Source organism: Gymnogyps californianus, chromosome 2 (assembly GCF_018139145.2).
Source record: "Gymnogyps californianus isolate 813 chromosome 2, ASM1813914v2, whole genome shotgun sequence".
NCBI lineage: Eukaryota > Metazoa > Chordata > Aves > Accipitriformes > Cathartidae > Gymnogyps > Gymnogyps californianus.
In genome coordinates, this window is record NC_059472.1 from 153272529 (window position 1) to 153292565 (window position 20037).

General features: G+C 39.2%; 1 protein-coding gene across 7 annotated transcripts in view; it reads left to right on the plus strand.

Moving 5' to 3' along the window:
• CCNY (cyclin Y) overlaps positions 1–20037 on the plus strand; it is a 126990-nt gene that overhangs the window by 56477 nt on the left and 50476 nt on the right. For 4 of the 7 annotated variants that reach the window (XM_050891632.1, XM_050891634.1, XM_050891631.1 and 1 more), the window contains exon 2: positions 19811–19885. The exons of 1 other annotated variant lie outside the window; for it this stretch is intronic. In XM_050891632.1, coding sequence (XP_050747589.1) covers positions 19811–19885 — 75 coding nt within the window. Of the gene's footprint in view, positions 1–9848; positions 9868–19810; positions 19886–20037 lie in introns of those variants that run through there. 2 more of the 7 variants (XM_050891638.1, XM_050891637.1) reach the window with 2 other exon arrangements.

The window sequence follows — 20037 nt, forward strand, 5'->3', positions numbered from 1 at the left end:
AGACCAGCTTCTGTTCTCTTTGCTAGAATGTTTAAGGTCGCCTTGGAGTCAGAAGTGAACAAAGCGGTGGCTTGGAAAGGATGTCCTCTGTTAGTAAAAATATGATTCTTCTGACACTAATGTGACAAACTCGGAACAAAAGTGAAAAAATAGCTTATGGCTTATCAGAAGAAAAAGGTGTAATCCTGTTAGATTTTCAGGGAAATATAGAACAGTTTTCTGCTGTGTTCTGGTCTCACAAGTTTAAAAAAATGGGAGTAGGCCAACATGGACTGCCTGTATAGTTACTTAAACTGTGAGAGTAGCTCTTTGCAGAGTGTCAGCAAAACAGAAAGTGGAAACTTACTCATGTGATGATGGATTCACTCAATGGCAGAAATGCAGGAATTTTGATTTGTAGTGTCCTGTCTTTTCCAGAGCTGATCTTACTGATCAGATCTGTGGAGCTGACACCAGTCTACGTGAACACTCCTCAGCCTGCTCTCAGTCTCAGGGTCTCAGCAGTGCTGGGACATCTGCTATGCTTTCTGTGTCTCAAGAGGCCATGGTATTGTTTCTTTCTTGGCATGTCTGAAAGATTTCCTGGTTTTAGGCTTATTGTTACCCTGTCACAAAGTGGAGCTTTACATCCCAACTGCCTTAGACTCTCAGATCTGTGCTAACTTCCAGGGTATTTGGGGGCTTAAACAGTACAGTGTCCCAGATCTCCATCCATATTGGCTTTCTGGGGCATCCACTGCATGTATAGGGGTGTGTGTTATGTGTCGCCCTGTACTTTTAAAGTATTTTAGGACATCATTGCTATTTACTTAGTAGTATAAAATACAGATTAGGCAGAAGTGTATACCCTCTGCTCTGTTTCCTCTTCTGAAACACTGTTTTGGCTCAGGAGGAAGAGCCAGGATTCTTTTGCAAGAGCACCCATGTTTATCCCTTCTCCATCTCAAACCTGCCCAAAGCCTGCCTGTGTCAGCTCTGTCCTCTTGCCTTATTTGGTATCTTCCAGTCCCCAAAGTAATTTTTTTTTAGACAGCTAAGAAAAGTAACTTTTTCAGCCATTCTCATTAGTCCTTCAAATACTTGGTTTAAGTACAGAAGTTTTAGTCATCTTAATTTGGTAGGTACATACTAAGGTCCTCTTTAGAAAGGATAGACTAAGGCACTCCAAGATACGGCAGCTTTCTTAGTAGCAACTTCTTAAAATCTGAAAGTTTTCATAAGCTCTATGTAAACTCTTCCACTGAATCATTACACATGGCTATTGATTTGAAATTAATTTGTGTTGCTTTAGTGCAGACAGTCTCTTACAGACTGCTCTGTGAGCCTTGAGGTGCTATGTGGCATACTTACAGCAAGAAACAATCGTTCTTCTAAAAGGTTTAAAAGTGTGAGTGAGTCGATACACCAAGGTTAGGAATCCAGGAACATTATTTATGCAAATTCACATAGTAAGTTTGTGGCGGAGTTGAATGCTTACCCTGAACCTCAGGAGTCCTAGCCTTTTGCCTCAACTGTAATGACAACCTTCCCTTTATCGTGCTGAAGAAAAGACAGTGCCAGAAATATCAGTAGCTGATGGCCTGCGGGTGCCGTGGAATACAATGTATGTACTCACAGCCAAGGCATGAGGCACATGGCAAACCTTTGAGATGAGTGTCTCAGAAATGGTTTCTGTTTCTTCAGTCATCCTGGTATTTTGAAGAAATGAAGTACTGTGAACTTGCAGAATATATTTCCGTATTCAATTGATCAAAATAATTTAGGGCATCTCTCATCAGCATTGGTGAAAAGTGACTGAGATCTTAAAAAGACTTGAGGAATAGATTAGCTATTTTCAGCTTTTTTATATGGGAGCAAATTGGTGTCCAGTTGTGGGAGTTCCATCTACATATCCCAAAGAAGAAATGTAAGGTAAAAAAGGTCAAAATTAAAAACACTCATAAAGTGATTTTCAGTATGCAGATATAATCGTATTGAGGACAAATCATTTTCTGCTTTTGAAGTCAGACAGATTGGAGACAGCATCAAGTTTTAAAGGTTGAAAAAGAGAAAACAAAAATGATGCTAATGATTTTTCAAAGACTGGTATCTTTCAGCTAAATTCACCTTGCTAGTACTTGTGCTGTAAAAATACGTCGAATTGAACCTTGTCTCTTTTCTATACTTTCCTTCAGTTCTGTGAGTCTTCAAATAGAATAATTGAAACTTTCCTTAACATAAAAGTGAATTTTAAAACTTTTTTCTGTGGTATTTTTGAAAATCTTAGCCTGTTGCTGGTAAATGAAAACAGACTGACTTCATTGATACCTGGAAAACTTCCAGTTGCCTTAAGACCAAGGCACACTGAAGAGTGATAGATCAAAGGAACAGGAAGACCTGTCTAGGACTGCTGTCACTGGAACTACTGATGTGTTACGTGCCTGAGTGTTTATTGAAAAAAGGCTAAGGTTCAGCGGGTTCACAGATTCTCAGAAAAAGCTGCCAACAGCAGTGACGTCAATGTCAATCCTGGTGGCTGTATTTTACGGTGACTGATCTTCTGGTATTTGGACTGAAACCACTGAAGTTATTGGATAGTATAAATTGGTGTAAATCCATTAACTTCTTTGTAGCTCTTCTCATTTACAACAGGACCAAGCCCAAGTTATTGAATAGATGTCCTGTGTGTTTTTAATTTTTTTATTTAACCCTCTTGCCTCTGTGACTTTTGGTTTTTTGGTAGTGTTTTTGACAATATAGACTGAAGGAACTCAATTGTGATTTCAGCTACATGGATGTGTACTTTGGAAAAACATGCTGTCGAGCTTTTGAATGCATAAGAAGTGGCAGGTTTTCAGGCAAGCCTCCAAATCGCTCCCACATATCTGGAGATTATATAATCAAATCCTGTGTGTGTTTCATGTCGCTAGGACAAAGTACAAACAGCCAAGTGAAATTAATTCTTCTCCTTATATAAAAGGAGGCTGTGAGCTGCCAAATTTTGCAGCATTATTAGAGCAAAAGTAGCAGGGAATTTTGGTGGAGGGTGGCGAGGGTGAAGTACAGATTGGATCCAGACTGAACACAGGCAGTAGGTGAAAGTGGTCAGTCAAGTCATTTTTCTGCAGAACTAGGATACAAATGACGGGCAGGAAGAAAAATACAATGCTGTTTTCTTTTTGCAGGTGGTCAGAGGCCAGTCGGGTCTTCACATCGTAGGATAATATTGTACCTTCACACATTTTTGAAGAAATGTAAGGCAGTGAGGGAACATTTAAACATCATAGTTTAAGAGGATTTTTTTTTTGTTTATTTGTTTTGTTAAGTTCCATTTGTGATTTGTCTCTCTAGCTGGCAGCAGTCATGATTTACTAAGTGTGGCAAATCTCTATTTTAAAAAGTGTGTGTCAGAATAAAGATGCTAAATTGAACATTTCTCTGCATCCAAAACCTGTTAATTTTTAGAAATGTGAACTTCTGTTTGAAAAATATTGACAAAAAATAATTCCACCAAGGTCTTGGGGTGTATAAAAAGCAGTGGCAGTTTTGATCTGTGTTTACTGAAGTGTTATAAGTTTCTCTGGCTCTCACTGAGCAGTGATGTGCTTCTGGTGTGGCAGGCAGCCTGGTGTAGGCACTTTGGTGGAGTCAGGATCCAGTCCCTCCTTACAGCCAAGGCTTTTTCAAAACCTCGCTTTGTTGTATAAATGTTTTATAAGCTATGTGTTGAATAATATGTTTAATAAATATCAGTCAAAAGTGTTCAAGAAAAGCTGTTCGATGCTAACTCATGAGCCATTGCTTTGCCATCCTGTGGTTTGGTTGTCTCCCCTGCCCGTTTGAGTAGGCTTTCGCATTTTAGATATTTTCTTTTAGTAGCTGTTGCAGCTTTTCTTTTCCCTGTGCTTTCCACAGTATTGCCTGTCCAGTATAGTACCTCTTTGTCTTCCCATTTCTGATTTTCTGTTTCTCTTTTTTAGTTTATTTCATACTATGTTTTCCTGTTTCTCATGCTGTTCTGCATATCTGAAGCAGCTGCCCACTGCAAAATGTAGGGACCATAATAAGCAAAACAACCCAGATGAAAGCTGAAATCCCTCTTGTGTTCCTTTCACAGATAGCAAGGGCCTACAAAATCCTCTGCATTTAATCCATTTTCAGAGAGGCATGTGGAAGAAAACAACTCAAAACACCAAACCCAAGACCTAAAGCCTCTGTTCCTCTCTGCCCAAAAGTACTATAAATTTTTCCTGCAGAACTAGCAACTGTGATCATTGTTTTACAAATCAGAGATGTATGGTTTTTAATACATGGCTTCAGTCCAGATATATACCAGTAGGAAAAAGAAGATTAATGACCAATTCTTCCTGGACTGGTCCAGATCCTTAGGCAATTTGCAGTGGATCGACATGTATATAGTGTTAGATGGGACATGAGCATTATTCCAACCAGAAAAACTGCAACATGGCAATCCACTGACCTGAGAGTTAACTGAGGCGGTAGCATGGCCTCTGGCAGATGAATAATTGGGCCCTTACTGAAAATTTGGTTTGGACTTGTTTCACTTCTGACTCATCTGTGTTTTGGTTCCTGTGGTCGATGCACAAGGCATGCAGTACCTCCCTTTCCCACTGCTTTCCAGAACATCAGCTACCAGAAGGACAAATGCATGTCTGGTCGGTGCTCTCTGAGGATGAAAGTCCATATGCTGCAATAAATCTGATGCCGGAAAGTTGACAAAACTACAGCAGTGGAGAAAAGTTAGTTAATGTTAAACTACTAGGCAATGATAGCTTTTCTCCTTGCTTAAAAAGTACGTGCTGGTCTAGTAAATTCCCTGCTTTGTGTTTAGTTAATTCAGATATTTTAGTAGCTCTGAAAGACAAAGGACCTGTTTGGTTTAATTTAAGCTGTTTATTTTGCTAGTTTATCAGACTACAATGTAACAGGATTTTAATGTGAGCAGTGTTGGTTATACCAGAGTTCTGCCCGGCCCTCTCTCCTGTCTCCTGCAGGAGCTGATGCCAGAATATAAAACAGAGAAACATAACAATATTTCTTCAGAATACCTAGTTGTCCTAAAATTGCACCCTGGGAACTTCCTGCGCAGTTACTATGTACTTTGCAATTCTTAGAGAATTTGTCTTCCAGGAACCTGTCTAATCCCTTTTGAACCTTTTGAAACTGTAGGAACGTCAGTGTTGTGTGGAAAGTAGTTCCACAGCATTAATGTTGCTGAAGAGGCACCTCCTTTTGTGTGGTTTGAATCTGTCCGTACTAGTTGCATTTGTTCCCAATTCCTACAACATATTTCCTGAGTAGGAATATTCGAAGCTCATCATTTTGAAGGTGGATTTAGATTCTTTTTTTTTCCCCTATGTGACCCAATTTTTTGCTTTTATCTACATCTGCCATTTTGTTGGCCAGTAACTAAGACATTCTTCGTAGCTGATGCTAGTTTGCGATGTTATGTCCTATCATCTGCAGACTTTGCCATCTTATTAAATTCACTTCATGGTTTTGAATGTGTTGAAAAACAACAAAGAACAGTTGTTGAAAAGTGACCATTTCATCCTGTGCTTCATTTCCCATCTTTTAAGCAATTTGTGCCTGGCCTTTCTGAGCACTGAATGTCTGCTTAGTTTCAGAAGCAAGTGACCTTGTTAAAGCCCTTTGGAAGCCCAAGTAGGTTGTATCTACTGGATCTCCCTTATGCAAATGTTTGTTATTCGTTTAAGGAACTTCAGAAAGTCTGAGAGACATAACGTCCCGTTACAAAAACCTGCTCAACTTTCCCTCTGTGTATCCAGGTACTTTAAATATCAGGACACTATTGTTAAAAATAGATTCTTCGGAAGAGTGGGACCTTCAGGTAAATACCACATGTTCGTTTTATGTGGTGATTCCTGAATGTATGAAATTGTATTTTTTTTAACTTTTAAAGGGCAGTCAGAGTTTGATTGGATATCTGCTTCTATACATACAGCACTTGCCAGTAAAACCCTCTCCTGTGATGTCAACTGTCTGTCGTGTTTTAATGAAAAAACCTCTGATGAGATTTGAAGTAAGGAACTGCTGTCCTTAGTGAAAAGGCTCACTGTATTTAATTTTTTTATTGGCAGATTAGACATAGGCCTTCAGATTGGAAAATTTCACGTCTGCTTAGCAATTGCTTAAACATTTAATCTATGGTGTGACTAAATGCATTCCTGACAGGAGTACAAATTGCTAATGATGTGATTATTCTTCCCTGTCAGTAGATTCCCTCAGTAGATTATCTTGGAGGAGACTTGATGAAATCATTCTGATTAGCGTGCTGCATTAGGTATTATCTTTTCTGATTTAATATATTGTTTTTCTGATTCTCTTTTGTCATAGCAACTCTGAAAGCAGTATTGTAGACTGACATGAGGTGATGTTAACTGTTCTGTGGTAACAATTCACTGTTGTTGCTTTCAGTGTATCTACCTAATGGGTTGAGCACAGGTCTGAATTTGGCAATGAACATTTGAAAGTGTTGAGCTATTTAAGGCAAAAAAAAGCTCAAAAGAATGGAACTTGATGAGTTAAATTAGCATTTCCCTGCCAGGCAATAATATGAAGTGTTTGTCCAAAAATGTTACATTACATATGGTCTGACATTTGCATGTATCTTTCCAGTAGCCTTGGTACATGGAACAACTCCCATAATCTGGAAATAAGCTACTGCTTAATAAATAAGCAGCACATAGTGTCAATGTGAATGATTAGAAGCAGACTATAGCAAACTACAACTGGGTTAGTGTAGTGCTTTATTTTATGTATATTTTGAATTAATTCCCTGGTACCTTTGTCAAGAAATGTATCAGGAAAGATAAGGGGAGTCCTAATGTGTCCATCTCTGACATGCCTGAGGAACAGCAGAGACCAAATTGTTTGATGGTATTACTTGGCACTTCAGGTCTTCTCCTGAATCTGGTCTGAGACTACAGCTTCTCAGGGCAGCACGTTTTCCTGAGAAAAGGATCCAGATGTTCAAGCAAGCTTAATGTGTACTCATGGTTTCAAGAAAAGTCTTAGAAGATTAAGGAAGAAAAACTGATTCTGGAACTTTCAAGATTAGACAGAATTGAGGAAATTTACTCTGCCTTTCCCAGTTTTCTTAGATTATATGACCATATGCCGTTTTTCAACAGGACTCCTGCCTCATCCTGTACCAAGAATGGACTGGCCCAAGTAATGCATCAGCGCATGGAAGGAGAGATTGTCTGTAGGAATCCAGACTGATTTGTTGGTGAAATGAAAGATTGTGTACGGATGATGTCAAGGGAAAGTGGGATGTGAGGGCAAGGAGTCCAGCTTCATTCCAATGCATAGTGACTAGTCAACAGCCTGTCCTGGGAGACACAGTCAAGTCAGAAATTTCATAACCAAGAGGAGATGAATTTGGTTTAACGACTGAATCTTGGTTTAGTCTGAGTTTGTCACCGCTGGTTCCATGTACAGTCAGTGGAAAAGAGTCAGCATGTCCAGAGTATGACACGTCTGTTCTATCCCAAACGTTTGTTTTATGATTAGACAAATAGCCACTAAACAAATGCACTTCCAAAAGTGCGTACTTTGTTGATTGTAGGGCAACTGGATGACTAGGCGTGAATTAGGCATCTAAAAGTAACAATGCTAAGATTGTGGCCCCTAAGTATGTGCTCTTCTTTTTCTGGCTATCTAGATTGAGGCTTGGAGTCTGATCTGCAGAGCTGTGGAGTAAGCACAAAATGGCACTGGGATTTTAATGATGCATTGACTTTATTCCTTTGCCTCAGTTCCTCATCTGTAATGGAAATACCAGTACCCCCTTCAACTTTTTTGTCTGTACTGTACATAATTTAACCTTGCGTATGTTCTCTGCAACATGTCTTTGGATTGCAGTTTCACAACGACCTTCCCCCTTTTTACCAATAGCACAGGTATCCCTGTTCTGGGTTTGATCTGGTATGGTTTTATCTGTCTGAATTTAGAATGGGTGCATTACTTGTGGCTGATCAGGTCAGCCTCAAGACTTGAATATTATATGCAGTGGCTGTGTCCACATGACTGGGAAAAAGACAAATAGGAAGTTGCTTTTATCCCTTTCTCAGTTGCCCAGAGCTCGTATTAGGAGCTAGAGAGTTGCAAGATACTGGATCTGAAATTAATTACTGCTCTGGGACTGAATGTTACTGGTCCTGGGCATTGAGCCAATGTGATTTCGGGAATAAGTCCATGTTTGGGACAAGAACAAAACATTTCTGTATAATTTTGATTTAAAAGTGAATTTAAGACTTCTCTGTGGCTGTTTAGAGCTATTCACATATTCAGATTAACATGGTAAATCACAGTGAAGATGGATGGCGGTGTTTTAGATAATTATAATTTCACAGCAAATAACAAGATATCAATATACTGCTTTTTATCACTCTGGAAATGGTACCTCCTGTAGTGAAAATTTTGCAACATATTCAATTGTTAGAAGGTGCTTCTCCAAGATCAGCGCTTAATGAGTCTGAGCTGACTCTTCTGAGAACAAATGTCAATTAAAGAACTCAATCAAAGACTGAGAATAAATGTCAATTAAAGATCTGCAATTGCTTTCTTCAAAGTTTAATGTATCCTTTTCCCTCTTCTTGCTCCTTTTTCTTTGCCTGGTATATAGGACATGTGACTGTGAGTTAAGGGGTTTTTGAGGACAGACAAAATACCTGGAGGTCGCAGGTTTTTAGGTTTCAGAAGCTATAGTGTCTGCACTCTGCGCAAGAGTTATATGGCTGCATCCGAAGTGGATATATGTTGAGCAAGCTATATTGTATGCGTTCTGCCATAAGACTTTAAGGAGGCTGAGCCTCCTGGGCTTAGGGACAGCACTACAACTCAGTAATGGAAGTGGTCAGTGGCTCAGATGCGTGTATATATATGCACATATGCTTTAGCTGTATGTGTTTATGCACTTTTGCATACATGCACAAATGTAGAGTTTCAGTGGTGAGAGAGGTTTTTAATGTCAGTTGCTTTTCAGTTTTAGGTGGCAATCTGCATGTAGTACTGATTTTAGCACTGTATCTTGGTAGCATGGCAATTTGGTTGCCATGTGAATACAAATCTGCAGGGGAAAAATTGAAAGCCTATTATTGTAGTTTACCAAGTATCCTGTGGTGTTCCTCAGAAAAGATTGCAAATTATATTTTTGCATATTGAAAAAGCAGCTGATGCCCTTGAAGTCACAGATGTACCCTTACAAGTGTTTTATAATACACTTGCACTAAATTTTCTGAGAAACCAGGATAGGTTTTTTTTCTGTTTGTATTTCATGGATTACCTGTTAGCTGTTTGATAAATACTTTAACTTTAGGTCACACAGCTCAGTAGGGAAGCAAAAGGAAAAAGAAGAGATACTGGAAAGATACCGTTTTCACCGGCATTTATTAAAATAATTTCTGTAAGGGAATGAGGAAGGGTAAGCTCGTCCTGCTCCGCTGGGCTGGTATGAGGGCTCCTCAGAATTTGAGTCACTGTTATGAAGTTACTTTTTTCTGGATGAAGAGTTGAGCTACAGCTCAAGCTCCTGTGCCCTGATCTGCAGAACATAACACATCCTTAAGGTCATTCCGTTTCTTACCGATTCACGTGGCAATAATGTCTGTGTTTTGAGGAATGGTGAAGTGCATACACCTTGGTGCAAAGCTGCAGATAATGCTTCAATCTAGGATTCAAGTTTATAATGTCAGCTCAACTGTGAAATGATGATGATTATGCTGCTGGTTTTGTATTGATCTGTGTCTTCAAGTAAAATTGGTTCACTTTGCTGTAGGTTAACCCAACACTTCTGCTGACTGGTATTGTGTGTTTGACTCAGTGACAAGTAATTCCCTGCCAGCTGCTAACCTGTGGCTTAAATTTGTGGCAAGGGTGGCTGGGATCACAGCCAGCCTCACTTGGGGCATGGATGATGCCTCTTTCGGTGGCGAGCATGGTAGTACTGTTTGAATGTTTTGAAATGACAAGTAAAATAATTTGGTATGGCAACAGCTGGTATCATGTGTTTAGGTCTGTAATGATATTGTGTTTATATCTGTAAAAGATTTTACATGTATCATGTTAAATGATAATCATAATGAGTGTTAAATGAATCATAATGTAATTTTTTTTGATACATTTATGGGAAGAAAAATAAGATTTTTTAAAATTATTTTTTAAAAAGTCTTTTACAACTATTTATATTGTGTTCTGTCTATCTTTGGATCTAATAGGGCAGAGTAAATTAATTTTAAACTGGTGTATATGTTAAGTAAAAATGCATTAGGGAAAAAGCATCCGTGGTGCTCGGTGTCACTGGGACGTTAGAGAAATGCATAAATTTCAGTTTGAGGTTAATAGGACAGCGGCTTTGTTCCTTTTGTTGCTACGCGTGCTGTAAGTGGGGCACGAGTGACATTGACAAAAGCAGGCAGTGGTTAGGGTGTTAATAAAACCCACTGGAAACAGGTGACAAAGCAGTCCAGGTGGTGACATTCTGCCGCCTTGCGTAGAAATGCACTTGGAATGGAGGGACACCAGCCCGTGTTTCTGAAGGGATGCATGCCGGTACATTCACATCTAGCGTGCATTAGCTGGCTGTGTGTCATTTAATGGAGGAGGGTTGTTAAGAGAGAAGGTGGAACTGGGGGGCTTGAGTACCGTGTTCTCAAGTGCCAAAAAGTGGTGTTTAGTAACAAAATGGAAAGGTTGGCAGCGAGAAAATGAGCAATGATGGGAGATGCACAGCAAAGTGCAGAAGTGCAAAGCAAGATACTCTTTTTAGAGCGTGCACTGTAGTTCCCCTCTCCATCTTGCATTACTTGAGGGCAACCATATCACATATGATCATTGAAAAAAAGGTCTTGTGGGAATAACGTCTTCATATTATTGTTTATATTACTTAGAATATTCAGAGCAGACCCTGCTTCTGAAAAAATGATGGCAAGCCTTGCCCTATCTTTGTATTCCAACAGCAGAACTGAAATGTCATGTGCATTTCCTTGCCTTTTGGTGAGAAGTATTAGACCAGCTTCGCTTGGCTTCAGCTTTGTTTCTCTGACAGTGTGTTCATCCAGATGAGCTGAGGCAGGTGGTTGTTTGCAGACCTGAGACCTCCGAGGGAGGCTGCTGTGTCTGCTGGGTCTTGCTGTGGCTACCTGAATCTGCTGAGCTGAAACCTGCTTCCTACTTGACGCCAAGGAGTCAGAAGCAATGTGAGCTCTTACGTGTGATGGACTCGCAGGGCTCCACTTGCTGTCCCAATGTAATTTTTTCATTCTAGAAGTCTGGTTATACTCTCAGTATAATGAAAATGGTGTTTTAGAATGAATTTTTCTCCATGAAACCCAGTAATGTCATAGGGAATATTGTCCCTCATCTCTGGAGTCACTTTGTCTGTATTCCGGCACATGCCTGCTTGGTATCCCTGGATAACCTGCATGTGAACAAGTTTTGGGTCCAGTTGTGATTCTTGGGCTAGATTCTGTTGAACGCCTCATAAAAAAGAATTTAATTCTCTTTAAAACGTTGGCAGGGGGCTTTCTGGGAGGACAGTTTTCAACTGAATATTTATCAGTGTCCCTTGTGCTGTAGCTTGTCTTGAGCAGGCTGGCAGGAAGGAAGGGAGGTGTGTTCACACATGTGCTTGTCATCACTCTTGCTGATTTTTAACAGGAAACTGGAAAATCTTAAAGGTACTGTATTTCAGAAGTTGCTCCTCTTTGCTGGCCTTAGATTTCCATTCACTTCTCTGAATGGAAAGTGACATTCTTTTATGTCAAAGTACTTTGACATAAAGAACTGGCTTTTAGAGTAGACCATGTTCTGCATTCCGTTATTGTATTTTATTTTATTTACACTTCAGGTGTTTTAGGGTACTGTAATGAAGAATCATGGTTTATGTTATACTCAAAAGCCTGGGAAGCAGTAGTTGAATATGATGTAAATATATATATGCACAGCCATACATTTTGCGTTAGGCACCTTTTACAGAGGACAATTCTGTTTAAGGGTGGGGATGCTCCTGAATTAATAATAGCACAGAATTGTTGCTCTCTCAGTCCATGCTGAATTCTTCATATAATGTGGAGAAATTGTCTTTTCCCCTCTGTTTTCCTGAGGGGGGGGAATGGATATGTGTTTGTGGTTGTTTTTTTTTTTTCCTTATCTTCTGCTATCATATATGTCAATAAAACTTTTAAACTTCATTTTGGTTACAGTTAAAGCAAAAACTAGTAAATGCAGTACTGGAATATCTGAAAGACATTCATGAGATGAACTGGAGAGGGAAAAGATTTATTAATTGGTATCTTTTCTGTTCTAAATATAAGGAGACGTTAAAAAAGAGACATATATCACATAATGTCAGATGATTTAATTTGCTCTTGAGATGCGTCTAGTTAGTTGGGAGAGACTGCTGTGAAAGGGAACGCAAATCCTGAAAAATGATACAAAACTAAAAAACCTGGATACAAACCTTGTTCAGCCTTGTTCTGTGAAAAGTTATATATGTCATTTTCCTTCTAGAAGAGAAAATAAATACAGCTGTGTCCGTGAGAACTGCTCTATGTTGTAACTTGGCTGACTGGTCAGGAATAACTGTACAGAAACGAGCATTATTTGCCACAGACGGCTCCTTTTATTGATGAACTATCTCTGTGTCTCCCTCGAAGACTGAGATCAGAGCAGAGCCTGGAACAGTCACCGTGTAATTGGAGCTTGCTGAGAAACGTTGTGCCCGTCGTTTGCTTGGAATGGTACGCAGAGAATACCGTAGCTCCAGGGTAGCAAAGATCACATCCAAGTTTTTCCAGCGACCTAGCCAAACCTGAAGGAGTTCACCCTTCCAGCCAATTGCCTCTTGAAAGCCTTCCAGTTTCCAACTTTCTTTTCTTTTCATAATCACTGTTAAAGTGTACTGGAACATCATCATTAACATTCATTCTTACAAGAATACTGCAGGCAGTAACACAGCTGAGAGGCATTTTCATTTGGGGTAGGTTAGTTGCTGCTTACACTAGGCATGAAGTACTGTAAAAAAGTACAGATAAATCTCGTGGTCTGATGCTGATAAATCTTCATGCTGTGATTGTGTGATGTTTGAATGGCATGAGCTGAAACTTCTAGTAGTGGATCTCACGTCTTGGAAGCTTTAGTGTAAAAGCAGATGCAGTTATTGTTATTACCCAGTGAAATCAGCCTGTACAATTCAGTCTTATTTTGGCTTGAAAGCTATAAAAACTTCTGAACAGAAAGCATCCCAGTGCTTTATTTATTTATTCATCCCAGTGAATTATTTTAGTCTCAGTGCTTGGCGCATCCCATGTTTTAGAGCCATTAAGGTACAGAAGTCTCAAATGGAAACTTCAGTACTAGATTTAGTCATGTGGTTTTCCAAATGTAAGATTGTATTTTGGCTCCTTTGCATAAATTACGGTGATTTAAAGTTAAGTCTAAGAAAATGGATAATAATGGCGAGAGATTGCTTTCTTCAGTCTTGTTTCTTTGCTCTCTGTTCTTTTTTAATCTTTGGGTTTTTGCTTCATTTGACTAGAGACAGATGGGGGAGATCCTCTTAGCTGAGGTATCCGTTTAACTCTTACCAACTCCTGAGGGAATTATAACAACATAATAATGTTTAAGGGAATATTTTTGTTACTGTACATTTAAATGCTAATTGTTGTTAATAGAGGGGAGCAGAGTAAAAGAGAAGCAGAAAGGCATAAGGTGCAATGAGACTTTTGAAATTCATTTCAGCAGTTTTTTCTAGGTTTAATGTTGGGGAAACTTATCTCCCGGTCTGTGCCTGGAGAATACTGTTTCTGTTTCTCTTCCCACAGATGACATCAGCTCATTTGTACAGGCTGATACACTGAAAGCTGGAGCAGCAACTTCACTCTTACTGCCAGCTGGAGAAATAACATCTCAGGTCCTGCTGGTACCATGGAGGTGGCCTAGGTGAGGGAGGCACAGCCGTGCTGTTCCCCACCCTCATTGGGGCACACTGAAATTCCTGCCCTCGCTGTCTCCGTGAAAGCCTTTCCCTTCCCTCGGGTCACCTGTGCTTCGCTTTCCCTCTGCTCCCATGGCAATTGTTTTCTCTTCCCTTTTGATATGCTTCCTGGAAACGTGTAGGGCTTAAACACTGCTTGTTACTTGCATTCTTTTAATTTCTCGATAAGCACCTTTGTGGTATTTTTGTTGTTTTCCACCCACCAGGCCATACCAGGCAGTTGCTCTGTAATGTCAGGTTGTGGGTGGAGAAAAGATGGCAAAGAAGTTAAGTAATTTGTGTAGTGCCCAGTGTGCTGCAGTTTACTCTGTGGCATGCCCTGGACGGGTCTGTTCATTCCCTACCTGAAGTCCCGTTAAATAACTAAAAAAAAGAAAAATCTTCTGGGACAAAGAAACGTGGATTGACTTAATTTTTAAGCATTTGATAGGTCATTAAACTAATATGTGACACTCTCTCTTTCCTTAATGATAGTGTTGGTTGTGCAGTGGCAGTGATAGCCTATGGTCCCACGGGTGAAGGGAAGGAAGGAAAGTAATTTCACCAGATTAGTTCAGAACTGTTTAAGTCTAAAACAAGTGTTTTACTTAGTTTAGACTTTAGTCCGTTATTGAATCAGCATCAGAGGTTTGGCAGTGCAAACTCACCTGACTTTCATTGTTCAAAAGGAATGAAATAACATCTTATTTTTCTGATATCAAACACATTTTCAGACCTGCTGCCTGTGCTGCAGCCCTTGTGCACTGTTACAAAAGCAGCGACTATGTTGTTTTTTCCTGTTTGTGTCACGGCAGAAGCTTTGATGCGTGTTGCTCAGAAGGTAGTTGCTACAGCACCCATCCTTCATCCTCTTGTGGTGCCTGTTTCTACCTCAATAGACTCATGAGTTGAAGAAACAGTTATTTTTTTTTGTTAAAATTTTGCCATGAAAGATTTAGTCTCATCCTTTTCTGTTTTTATCTTGCATAATGTATTCTGACCACAAGTCTGAAAATGTAGCTCTTTCTGAAGAATTGCAGCAGAGTTTTGTGCAGTTTTAGAAAGTTTACAGATGTGCCACTGGGATTTGCTGAGGTCTTGTGCTTAATAATTTAAATATTGCTATTTCTGAAGATTTTACAGAACTTAGGCTAGAGGCCCCTGGGATCATCTGATCTGACATGCATATGAATCATAAGCCAGTAACTTGCATGTAGTTATTCTTAAAGTGAGCCTAAATACTCATGCTGGACTAAAGCCTAAAGATGTTTGGCTGAAGCAATCTTCTAGAAAGGGAAAACATCAAAATAAGTTGAGTGCATGTTCCTTGGGTGTGGAGCTTCAGTGCCTAATTATCCTCCCTTTTTTTTCATCCAAGTTCATAATTAAGATCTTTCTGCTTTCATTTTCCACTGTTTTTGTTAAGTGGTGTGCTAGATTAGAAAGAGCTTTTAGTACGTATTCTTCTCCCCCTGCGAAGGTGGGAGAATGTGAACTACAGACACCTCCTAGCCTTTTTCATCAGCTAAACGGTTTGAACTGAGACTCTCATTTGAAGGCATTTTCTGCAGTCCTCCAGTCATTCTTGCAGGTCTCTTCTACACTCATCTGAACTTTATTCTTATCCTTTTAAAAAGTGCTAAGTGAGGCTGTATTCAGTGTTTTTGGTCTCAGTAACGCTTTTTAAGATCTTGTTTTGAGATTTAAAATCTTGCCTGGGCTTTAGCCCAAGTCTGAAACCAAACTGTTTTACAGTTCAGTTCTTTTTATGGCCATATTTGAACGCAGCTACTGTAGTTTTAGGAACTAAGTTTCTCACAGTGTACAGGGTGAATCTCATTGTGGTCTTCTGGTGGTTGTCTTAAACATCAGCACAATTATGTACCGAATTAAGTTATATGCAAAATCTACTTTTTTTTTTTCCTTGGAGAGAGAGTGAATTTATTTTGATGTGATAAATCAGAATGCCCATTATAATAACTGTATTTTGGCATGCTACTAAGCAAGGAAGAGAATGCAATCTTAAGTATATTTGCGTGCATTTGTAACTCTGGTCTTGCCCAAATCCTCCAAAATTGCGTGAATTCTGTTAGACACATGATCTCTTAGCTGAAGTGTACCTGAGGCTGACTTTGCTTTGGCTAACCAAAAATTAGGTTTGATTTAAATATACATCTATATAGATATATGCATGTGTATGTATACATGTATTTATAGACACACACCTTTGGTTCCTAATCCTGAGAAGACAAAACTCCTGAAATTTTTATGGGGTATCACACTGTTTAGGTGTTTACAGGATGGGAGTTATATTTTGCATAACTTAACAGTCCTTTAGTACTGAAAAAAAGAAAACATGATCTTTGAACTCTGAAAAGATGTAGGAAAATATTCCACATCTGTTTAACTGGAAAGAACATCTACAGTGAAAGATTTTTGATTTGGACTGTCTATGAGACAGTGACTTTCTTAAAAGCTGATTTTGGAGTGCAGGGTAACTGTTGGAAGAAGTACCCACTTTAAATCTTTCCTTTGTAAGGCTATGATGAGTCACAGAGCAGACTGCTAGCAATTGAGGAAATTTTTGTGCAGATTTCAATAATTGAAATTCTGGCTTTCATTTTCCTCTCTTTTGAATAGTAGAGTATTGTGTGAGTTTAAATCTCTCTTTATCTTTGGCTATTCCATTACAAATGTAATTCCATTACATTCCATAGTATGCTTGGTTTTCATGATACTTTTCAAATACTACAAAAAATTACTGGTAACACGAAAGCAGTATGAATATATTATTTTCTTTAGGATGGAGGTAACCTTTTGATGGATAATGCTGTTTGGTGATGAGTTACTAGCTTCAGATATTTGTATATTATTTGATCTCTTTCTTCTGTAACAGTTTCTAGTGGCAGATTTGTAAGAATTTGTTGCCATATTCAAAAAGGCATTTGTTTTCAAGTTGTACAATAAATTGACATCTAAGATCAATCAGAGACTGAAATCTTACTTGTGTGTTGTGAAACTTCATCCATCCTAATGCTCCTGCATGCCAGCAGTGGTGGCCAGCAGTGATGTGGTCCCACAGGTGGCCTGTGGGGTGCTTGGATTTGCCTAATGCTGTTCCCTGGAGGAGCTGGGAGTGATCGAGTTGCAGGTGCACACCAAACAGTGCTTTCTTCTGCCTGCAAGCCCACGAGACCTATGCTGTTCCTCAAAGGGAGGTGGGGAGCCACCCTCTCTCAGGAGTACTTGTCTTCTTCTGGCCACCTTGCACTGGGTAACCTGCCCTGGTGGGCTTTGCCGCTCCCCATACCCATGTTCTTGTCCTCTGATTTTTGTGCAGGCAGTTTGAGAAAGACAGATGTATGTGTTTGATGGCTGCTGCTGCTGGGGAGGATGTGAGAGAAGGGATGTGGAGAGAAGAGCACATGTGCTTTGTGGGGTTCAGCGGTGAGAAGGAGCCACGGCCAATGCTTGGCAGTGGGTAGCTGCCTCTCCCAAGATGATTCAAAATCCCTGGTCTGGCCTCTGCAGCTGCTGAGATTGGATTTTGCTGGCCTTCTTTCAGCTCCTGTCAGAAGAATAACAGTTTATCTGAGAGCCAGTGCTTTTTGGTAGTTCATGCTTTTTTTCAGAAAGACTTTAAGTCTTCTGTTGGTTTACTGCTTCTGCATAATAGCCTTTTATAACACAGGAATCTTAAATAGTTGCAACTTTACTGTAAGACGTGGCAATTGGTTTTCTTTTCTTTTCAGCCCTGAAAGCAGACTGTAAGCCTGTACTGGGTTGTTATTACTCCTCGAGCAGATAATTTTCTAGGCCTGAAGGAAAGGAATGCTTGTCTGTTTAGAGGCAGTGTTTTGTAAGTTGAGTTCAGTTTCATGTTGCTGGTCCTATTTTGTTGAATGAATTTGCATTGCTGTACTTTACAGATAGTTTTTCTACATTTATACATTCTAAAATCTTTTAGTGGCTTTAAAAAAAAAAAGGCATTTTTTTGTTTATAGTGATGTATTGTGCTGTTTGATGAAAGACGAAGAGGATGATAAAAGACAATGTATTTTGCCATTTTAAAATGCTGATTACTCTTTACTTAATGAATTGCATCTTGAATTCAGCTTAATGGAAAAACTATCCTGAAATGGAAAACAATCTTTACCAGCACTATCTATCTCAGTGGGTGATTTTTTTTTCTTCTTCTCTGTGTCTAAATAAGATGAAGAAAGTAACAGGAAAACATTCTTTCTAATTCACAGTCCTTTCAGGTCAGAACTCCTAGTAGTAAGATGACATTCCTAGAATCTTCTCCAAACTTGGCTGCAAACCGTGGTGTCTGGGAGAATCAAAATGACTTTCCCTTGAAATTCCTAGATTTCTTTTCCTTTGTGGCTTTGATAATAATAATAATAAGCCCCCTTTCCAACTGAGGAATTGCTCTTCTGTGTTTCTAGGTTCTTCCTTGTAAGAAAGATGATGATGTTTATTCCAGAAGTTATGTCCAGGTAGCAGCAGCATGTGAGGCTGCTCATCTCATGGGCTGCAGAATGCAGGGAGATGAAAAGGAAACCAAGTGAGCATAAAGGGGAAAAATACAAATAGTAAGTGCATTTGCAGAGAGGTGTGTGGTCAGGAGAAAAAAGCAGGGAAGTGGAAGACGTAGTAGATTAGTAAATAAAGGGGAAAAGGAAAAGAGAGTATGGTGATTAATGGTGAAGGAACAGGGAAAGCTGTAGACAGGAGAACTTGACCCCTGGGCAAAAAGGCTTTGTTTTGTTTTCATAAGATGTGGGGCTTAATTTCCAGTTTTGCTGAGCTTTTACAGAGATAGGAAAGGGGAGTGAGAGAAATGTAGAAAGCCTGGGATAATCACAGAAGATAAACATATCAGTGCTCAAATGTAGTCTCGCATAAATGCCTGCATCAAATGCAAGAGAATGTATATCTGGAGCTCAAGAGAATGTAAGAGAACTAAGGTTGAGATGGCCACACTGGGAGAGCAAAAAAATGATAAAAAAAATGATGTGCTATTTTTAGTAGCGTGCTTTCAAGTGGATGCAGGCATGTAAGAGTTTTGACAAATTGGTAGTGGGATGGAATTTGGGAAAAAGTAAATTCAATGGATTTTAACCCTGATAGGGAAAATAACATTCACGGAAGTTTGCATAAGCTGTGATAGATTCAAATCTTTAACCTGGTAAATGTTTTTAGGACTGGTTTGGTTTTGGGGTTTTTTTTTAGAAGTCGTCACAGCAAGGAATATGTTCATCTGTGAAGTATCAGGAAGATTCCAAGTTTTTGTAATCTTGACCATTTAAAACACTCTGGCCTAGACTTGTTTATGTTCAGCTGCAATAACTACTTATTTTAATCACATCTAATCCTGGAAACCCATCTATCTACAGAGGGTTGCGTATTTGTTTTATAATACTTAATTCTTCTATAATTACATATAACAAGCTGTGTTCCTGTGCTTAGCAATGGCTTTGGGGCATGGTGGGAAGAAACTGATGGTAAATGGGTAATTCCTGACTTCTTGTGTACAAACTTCTCAAGCTGCTTTATCTGTTTTAATCCAAAAGCAGCCCTTAGAACCAAAGTCTAATCCCAAAGCTGTGTTGATGCAAATGATTTGCATGCCAAAAAGAGCCGCTTGTGTGAAGAAGGATAAAAAAGTGGGCCTCAAGATGGATTTTGTTTTACGCTAGCTGCTTAAGTATGTAAACTTGGTCGTATTAAAAAGAATGGGAAAATCTGTGTATACTGTTGGATAATCATAAATATTTTGCTGTTCTTTCTTTCTTTCTTTCTTTCCAGATTTGAACATGGAATTCAACCCATCAGATCATCCACGAGCCAGTACGATATTTCTCAGTAAATCGCAAACAGATGGTAGGTTACTGAATTTATTACAGTATTTGCTATTGCTGTTATCTGTAAACCCTTTGTTAGAATGCACGTGATAGTCTTTTAATATATAATTCCCCTCTCAAAAAAAGAGGCTTTTATAGGCATCATGTTAGAGTTGAAAGAAGTCACACCTT